At 37.8% G+C, this 8,331-nt stretch overlaps 1 protein-coding gene across 2 annotated transcripts in view; it reads right to left on the bottom strand.

Moving 5' to 3' along the window:
- The window catches only part of HEATR5B (HEAT repeat containing 5B), a 114,650-nt gene that overhangs the window by 58,443 nt on the left and 47,876 nt on the right, over positions 1 to 8,331 (bottom strand). For both annotated transcript variants that reach the window (XM_023736033.1, XM_023736041.1), the window contains 3 exons: positions 2,256 to 2,400; positions 956 to 1,195; positions 214 to 465 (listed from right to left, as the gene is read on the bottom strand). In XM_023736033.1, coding sequence (XP_023591801.1) covers positions 214 to 465; positions 956 to 1,195; positions 2,256 to 2,400 — 637 coding nt within the window. The remainder of the gene's footprint in view (positions 1 to 213; positions 466 to 955; positions 1,196 to 2,255; positions 2,401 to 8,331) is intronic.

Raw genomic sequence — 8,331 nt, 5'->3', positions numbered from 1 at the left:
CCACCCACCCCCTTTGGACCACCTTCTTCAAGCTGTCTTCCAAATACGGACCAGAAGGTGGATGGATGGTACATAGACAGGGGAGAAAACTAGGGGAAAAGACAGAGAACTTAAAATAACTGAAAGGAACAGTTTAAAGCATGTCTTGCAGTGGGAAAATATTCTAAACTTATAAAAATACATTGGGAAAAAGCAGCACTGGTTTAAATTTACTTGTGGGGTTTCGCAGTTTTGCAGAACGTGCCACGGCAAGATCAAAGTGAGCCTGGTCTGCATTCTCACACAGATTGATGATTCGACACAGGCAATCAGCAGCAAATACCCGAGTGGCCCAGCGAGGTGCCACAAAGGGCTTTGATTTATCTTCTTCACCTAGTGTGGTAAACATGGTATCATCATCCATCTCATCTTTCTTTTCAGATTCTTCATCTTTTCCACTACTTAAGAGAGTTGCAGTACTCATATCTGTAACAAAAATATAAGCATATTATAACAATATCCTATCTAGCAATAAAAGATACTTTAGAAATAGCATTAATATTAGAAGATTTCTAATAAAAAAAGACTAAATTCTCACTCTCTGGAAAACAAGAGAATTCTCCAGTTTATTATTTTTTTTTAACAAACAATCAAATACCACGGAAAGAATAACAGAAAACTAATTTATATTTTTCACTAGTTTTGCATACTATATTGAACTACAGTATAACTTGGGATTTTACACACAAAAATTTAGTTTCAACTTAGCTATCTTCCAAAAATGTATAGAAAGTTCATTACTTTGTAAGGTAATTTAATCTTCAACATTTTACAGGGATTTACAGATTAAAAATTACTAGTATATTTAAATGTAAGCTCAAATTTATGCATATACGTATACACCCCCCCACATATATATCTAAAATAAAACCATTTTCATTATTTTAAGAACATATTTAACATATTAAATACATACCACTAGAAGCTGCCAGAACATCTTTACAAAGCATTAGCCAATGGGACAGTTTTTCTATTGCCAGAGATGAAAGCATATGTCCCAAAGTGTCATGAATATCAGAACATAATTTTCGATCTGTCTCCCGGTCTAGCATTCCAAAAAGAAGTCCTTCAAGACCAGTTTCTGTTATATTAACACCTTGGTGTCGGCAATGGATATCACTTCGAGAACTAACCCCAGGTGCAAAAGGATTGACATCTGAAAAGTAATTTTTACAAATGAACATGCAAAGGATTTTGTTGTATACTACAGACAACAATTGTGATATGACCATGTTAATTCACAACTGGAAAAACCAGATAGCTATATACGCAATTTGACATGGTGTTGTCTACAGTTGACATGGCTTTAGGATTAAAATGTAATCTGACAATAAAGGTAAGACCCTGCTCTGATGTTTAAGACCGATTATTATGAGTTATTTTAAACAATTCTCCAGAGAATACTCAATAAATGTATTTGATTAACAAAATCTTTAAGTGTGTGAAAGAAACATACTTCTAATAATTCCGACTCATGGCACACCCATGTATGTCAGAGCAGAATTGTACTCCACAGGGTTTTTCAATGGCTGATTTTTTGGAAGTACATTACTAGGGCTTTCCTCTTAGATGCCTCTGGGTGGACTCAAACTGCCAACATGTTAGTTGGCAGCCAAGTACATTAACCATTTGCACCACCCAGGGCCTCCAATTATAAGTGGATTGGTATTCTAAAAGTTCATTTAAAAATTTGGAAAATCTTTCCAAGTACCATATAATCAAAGTAATATTATTATGAAATAGAGGTTAAATTTCTTGCTTAATCCAAAAATATTTTTATAAGCAGCAGCAGTAGTACAACTCGTAGCCTTGAGAATGAATACTATCAGGCTCTCTGAAGTACAGAGCCCTCTGAACCCCAAAGGGTGTAAGATAGAGGGATGTAGGCTGAAAGGTGGCTCTTTCAGTTGGGTTGCCCCAAAGATAGAATAAGGCGGGTTTGCAGAAAATAGCCACAGTGGGGGAAATTGAAAGACAGTAGCAAAAGTAGAAAGAAAGAGTTCCAAGGAAAGAGAACAATATTAGGGAAAGATTAGGCACAGAGGCTTTTTTCCCACTTAATAGTATACAGTGAACATTTTCCTGTATCAGAAATTATATTTCTACGATGTGAATTTTACCATATTTCAACATAAAAATTTTATATAAAAAGTAATATTCATTTGAAATGTGAAAGCATTTAACAAAAAAGGATATTGACCAATAACATAACTTACTGACACCACTGCTCTCTTTGTCCCCTGCATTTTTTGCCAGGCTCATGGCATATTCACATACTTCAGCTGCTTCTCTTTGTGCAAGCTGCCGGAGACACGCTACAGCTGCCCGTCGAAGTAACAAGTGGGAACTACATAAGTGAACCTGCAAACAATAAGAATCTTAGGCAAAATTTTTTAAGAAGCTGTAATTCTTTAACGTCACTGGCTCAATGACTAGATAGCAATACCTTACTTGTGAAGAAGCTTTTCATTTAACAACCTCACCTATTTAAAATAGAGCTTTCAGAAAAATAACATCATTAATAAAAAATACAATATTTTAGTAGCCAAATTAGCTGTCCCAAGCTCTGCGCACTAAAGTTCATGACATATACTTAGATGAACACTCAGAAGGATCTTCTGCACATCTTATTTTACATATGGTCCTACCAAATTTTGTAATCTAAATTTTAAGTGGACAGAGATTAGATGTAATGAATAAAAAGTTAGGGGGCAGAATGCTGCTGTGAGTGGGGTACAATGACTGCAGTAAGAATTTAAAGCAAATAAGGGTATTTATTAAAAATAAAAACTAAAAACGAACAAACATAAACACCTGAAAAGAACTGCAAAATGAGGTTTTGGTATGAAATTTTTATTCTCAGAATTCCCTGAAAGCATCAGTATAATATAATACAAGCAGTAAAGTATAAGAGGCTGTATAACATAATGGTTAAGGGCTCAGGTGCTAGACTGTCTGAGTTTGAATTCTGGCTCTGTCACTTTAGACAACTTACTTAAACTCTCTGCGCCTTGATTTTCTCATACATAAAGTGAGAAATACTCTGGGGATAGTAATTCTTCACAGGAATATAGTGGAAATAAAATAAGCTAATATAAGTAAAATGTTTAGAACAGTGTCTGGCACGTGGTAATTGCTCAATAAATATTTGGGCACTCAAGATGGATGCTTTGAATTACTTTGAAAATTCAATTATGTTGAACACGTCACTCCTTAACAATGCTTAAACTGGCTGCCATCAAATTGGTTTTTATTCATGGTGTCCCCATGTGGGTCAGAGTAAAACTGTGCTTTGTAGGGTTTTCAATGCCCGATTTTTTGAGAAGTAGATTACCAGGCCTTTCTTCTGAGGTGCCTCTAGGTGGATCCAACTGCCAACCTTTCAGCAAGCACCTAAATTTGTTAATCATTTGCACCACCCCGGGACTCCTTACCAATGCTAGATTGTAGTATGTTTTTATTCTGTTTATACAGCATTTGTAATTCAAGATATATTTACATAAAATTCATAGCTCATAAAACTTACACCAAATATTAGTAATAGTTTACCACTGTACAAATTTTAATACTTTCATCATTTAATAAAGATTACTATGGTGAAACTTACCTCTCAATACATTTTCTGAAGATACCACATTTCGTTTCTGTAAGGTATTATAAGTGGTGGTGCAAACAGTTAATGCACTCAGCTACTAACTGAAAAGTTGAAGGTTTGTGTCCACCCAGAGGAACTTCAAAATAACAGTCTAGTGATCTACTTCCAAAAAAATTAACCACTGAAACCCCTATAGAGCACACTTCTACTCTGACACACATGGGGTCACCATAAGTTGAAACTGACTTGACAACAACTGTTATTTTTTTATTACACGCTAAACAACATCACATAATACAGTCATTTCTGCCGGCAGTGATTGAATAGAAATGAACATAAAATTTATAAAAATCTAATTTCACCAATTTGGATAACCTATCTGTAGGCTATTTTTCAGAGAGTGTCATAAGATCTGGTCAATGCAGACAGCAAGAGGACTTTAGGCAATGTGGAAACAAGACAAACACCTGAATGGCCCTTTTTCTCACCTTTAACCTGCCACACCTTCTCCTTCCTATCAGCTGCTTGTAACCTCACCTCTTACACTTTTGGACCAGGTTCAGGAAAGTGCTCTAACATGTCCTGTAATAAAACCTCTGATGCTCTGCTAATCAGACTGGAGACTTTATTTCGCATTAATGTATATGAAATTCATTGTACTTCCCGTGGCTTATTGATAAGCTCACCTAAGATAAAAATACTTGTCTTGATTTACTTTACCAAGGGCTCTTAAATGTGTCCCATCTGATAAGGTCAACCTCCATAGTATAATTATACTAAAGGAGAAAAAAATGGAGAGACGAACCAGACAACCTGAGGGCTACGTGACTTCATCACATTTGTCAGTTGCCGTTTTAAGCTATATCATGTAACAAGTTTACCAATGCTAAAGAGATGCTATCTGTGACCTCAAAGCATGAATCAGACCATCTCACTCAATACCCTGACAATATTTCATACAGCTGACCACTCCTTCTCCATTTGGCTTCTGTGAACATCATGATCTCTATTTACCCCTGAATCTCTCTGGCTTCTGCTGCTCCATTTTCTTTGCTGACTCCTTTTCTTTTCCTAAACTTAATATGTTGGGTTCCTCATCCACCCTCTCGCTGGTGATCTCACCTACTCTTATATATTTACTCAACATCTGAATGCTTGTTGTTGTTAGTTGCCATCGAGTTGGTTCCGACTCACGGCAACCTTAAATATAACAGAACAAAACTCTGCCTGGTCCTGTGCCATCTTCATGATCATTGGTATGTTTGAGTCCATTGTTGCAACTACCGTGTGAATTCATCTCATTTTGTTTTCACTGGCCCGCTACTTTATGAAACACGATGCCCTTTTTTTTAGCAATTGGTCTTTCCTGATGTGTTGAAAGTAAGTGAGTTAGAGTTTTGCCATTCCTACTTCTAAAGAACATTCTGGTTGTATTTCTCCTAAGAGTGATTTGTTTGTTCTTTTGGCAATCAATAGTATATACAATATTCTTTGCCAACACCACAACTGGAACGCATTGTTTCTTCTGTCTTCCTTTTTCATTGTCCAGCTTTCACATGCATATGATGTGACTGAAAAGACCCTGGCTTGGGTCAGATGCACCTTAGTCATCAAAGTAACATTTTTTTGCTTTTAAAAACATTAAAGAGATCTTTTGCAACAGCTTTGTCCAATGCAATGTTGGTGTTGTTAGGTGGTGTCAAGTCGGTTCGGACTCACAGCAACCCTATGTACAACAAAAAGAAACAGTGCCTAGTCCCACGCCATCCTCACAATCATTGTTATGTTTGAGCCCACTGTTGCAGTCGTTGTGTCGGCTCATTTCGCTGAGGGTCTTCCTCTTTTTAGCAGATCCTCTGCTTTACCAAGCATGATGACCTTCTCCAGGGACTGGTCCCTCCTGATAACATATCCAAAGTATGAGAGACAAAGTGTCACCATCCTTGCTTCCAAGGAGCACTCTGGCTGTCTTTCTTCCAAGACAGACTTGTTCCTTCTTCTGGCAGTTCATGGTATGCTCAATATTCTTCGCCAATACCATAATTCAAATAGATCAGTTCTTCTTCGGTCTTCCTTATTCACTGTCCAGCTTTCATATGCACATGAGGCGATTGACAATATCATGGTTTACATGGGTGAATCTGGAGGGCATTATGTTAATGAAACAAGTCAATCACAAAAGGACAATTACTATATGAGACCACTATTATAAAAACTCATGAAAAGGTTTACACACAGAAAGAAACAATCTTTGACGGTTACAAGGGAGGGAAAAACACCAACTAGATAATAGATAAGTGGTAACTTTGGTGAAGGGTAAGACAGTCCACAATACTGGGGAAGTCAGCACAGCTTGACCAAGGCAAAGTCATAGAAGCTTCATAGACACATCCAAACTCCTAGAGGGATTGAATTACTGGGCTGAGTGCTGGGGACCATGGTCTCAGGAGACATCTAGCTCATTTGGCATAAGACAGTTTATAAAAAAAATGTTCTACATCCTACTTTGGTGAGTAGCATCTGGGGTCTTAAAAGCTTGTGAGTGGCCATCTAAGACACTCCATTGGTTCTACCCAGTCTGGAGCAAGGGAGAAAGAAGAAAACAAAACAAAAAAAAGAAACAAGAAATAGAGGCTTAAAGGAGTTGAATAACTTGCCCAGGATCACACTAATAAATAGTATTAGTCCAATCATTAAAAAAAAAAGAAGAAAACAGAAGATAGAAGGGAAAGATTAGTCCAAAGGGCTAAGGGACCACAACTACCACAGCCTCCACCAGACTGAATCCAGCACAACTAGATGGTGCCTGGCTACCACCACTGACTGCTCTGACAGGGATCAGAATAAAGGGTCCTGGACAGAGCTGGAGGAAAACGTAGAACAAAATTCAAAGTCACAAAAAAAAGATCAGATTTACTGGTCTGACAGAGACTAGAGACACCCCAAGAGTATTGCCCCTGAACACCCTTTTAATATTTAACTCACTCCTGAGGTTCACCTTCAGCCAAGGATTAGACAGGTCTATAAAACAAACAATAATACACATAGCTCAACTATGTATACGTGACTAAATGGGCACATTAGCTCAGGGGCCAGGACGAGCAGGCAGGAGGGGACAGGAAAGCTGTACAAATGGAAATGGGGAACACAAGGTCAGGGAGGACAGAGTCTTGACACGTCGCGGGGTTGGCAAACAATGTTACAAAATAATATGTGTATTGTTTAATGAGAAACTATTTTGCTCTGTAAACTTTAATCTAAAGCATAATAATAATCAAAAAAATACATCCCAGTTTGGGTCGGGTGTACTTTAGTCCTCAAAATGACATCTTTGCTTTTTAACATTTTGAAGAGGTCTTTTGCAGCAGATTTGCCCAATGCAATACGTCCTGACTGCTGCTTCCACGGGCGCTGATTGTGGATCCAAGTAAAATGAAATCTTTGAAAACATCAATCTTTTCTCCATATATCATAATGCTGCTTATTGATCCAGTTGTGAGAATTTTTGTTTTCTTTATGTTGAGGCGTAATCCATACTGAAGGCTGTAGTCTCTGATCTTCATCAGTGAGTGCTTCAAGTCCTCTTTCCTTTCAGCAAGCAAGTTGTATCATCTGTATATCTCAGGTTGTTAATAAGTCTTCCACCAATCCTGATGCCACATTCTTCTTCATATAGTCCAGCTTCTATCTGCTCAGCACACAGACTGAATAAGTATGGTGAAAGGATGCAACCCTGATGCGCACCTTTCTTGATTTTAAATCACGCAGTTTCCCCTGTCTCTGTTTGAACGACTGACTCTTGGTCTATGTACAGGTTCCTCATGAGCACAATTAAGTGTTCTGCAATACATCATTTGATTTCTTGACTGCTGCTTCCATGGACATTGATTGTTGATCCAAGTAGAATGGAAGTGTTGACAACTTCAACCCTATGGATATGAATGCTTATGCCTCCCAAGTTTATCTCTCTAGCCAGACTTCTCTTTTCTAAGCTGCAGGCTCATATAACTAACTATCCATATGTCTAAAATCGAATTCATGATATCCACTCCTCCCAACTTTCTCCTCTTCCAATGTTCCCAATCTCAGAAATCTGGGCCTCAGACTTCTTTTCTCTTTAATCCTACAATCAATTTATCAAGAAACTCTTTATCAAAATTCTTCCTCCTAAATATCAATCAAATTCATCTAGTTTTCTACTTCCATTGCTACCAACTTAGAGCAAGCTACTGTAATCTCCTTCTAGACCACTCTAATTCTCACCCTGTAGAGTCCATTCTCCACTGTGCAGCAAGAATCAAATTTTAAAAGTGCAAATCTGATCATATTATTCTCCTCTGGAATACCTTATAATAGTTTCCCATTGCTTGTAGAATTAAGTGTCCAAAGGTTTAATATATTTAGAAAGTCCTGCGCGATCTGTCACCTGGCTAACTGTCCAGCCTCGTCTTGTGCCACTCTCCCATGCTCCTCCTTTTTCAGCCTTACGCACAGTGACTAACCAGTTCTTTAAATGTATCACACTCCTTCCCATCTCAGGATCTTCCACACTTTTTTTCCCTTCTCCCCTAAAAAATGCTGCCCACTTCACTATCATGCCGTTTTCCAAACTAACCCCTATTTGTCCTGTAGCTCACAATTTAAATACCATTTTTTCAAGGAAGTCTTTTCTGAACACCTGGATTGTGACAGGCCCC

Source organism: Trichechus manatus, unplaced genomic scaffold (genome assembly GCF_000243295.1).
Source record: "Trichechus manatus latirostris isolate Lorelei unplaced genomic scaffold, TriManLat1.0 scaffold00005, whole genome shotgun sequence".
In the NCBI taxonomy this organism is placed as follows: domain Eukaryota; kingdom Metazoa; phylum Chordata; class Mammalia; order Sirenia; family Trichechidae; genus Trichechus; species Trichechus manatus.
This window is presented reverse-complemented; position numbering and strand designations above follow the sequence as displayed.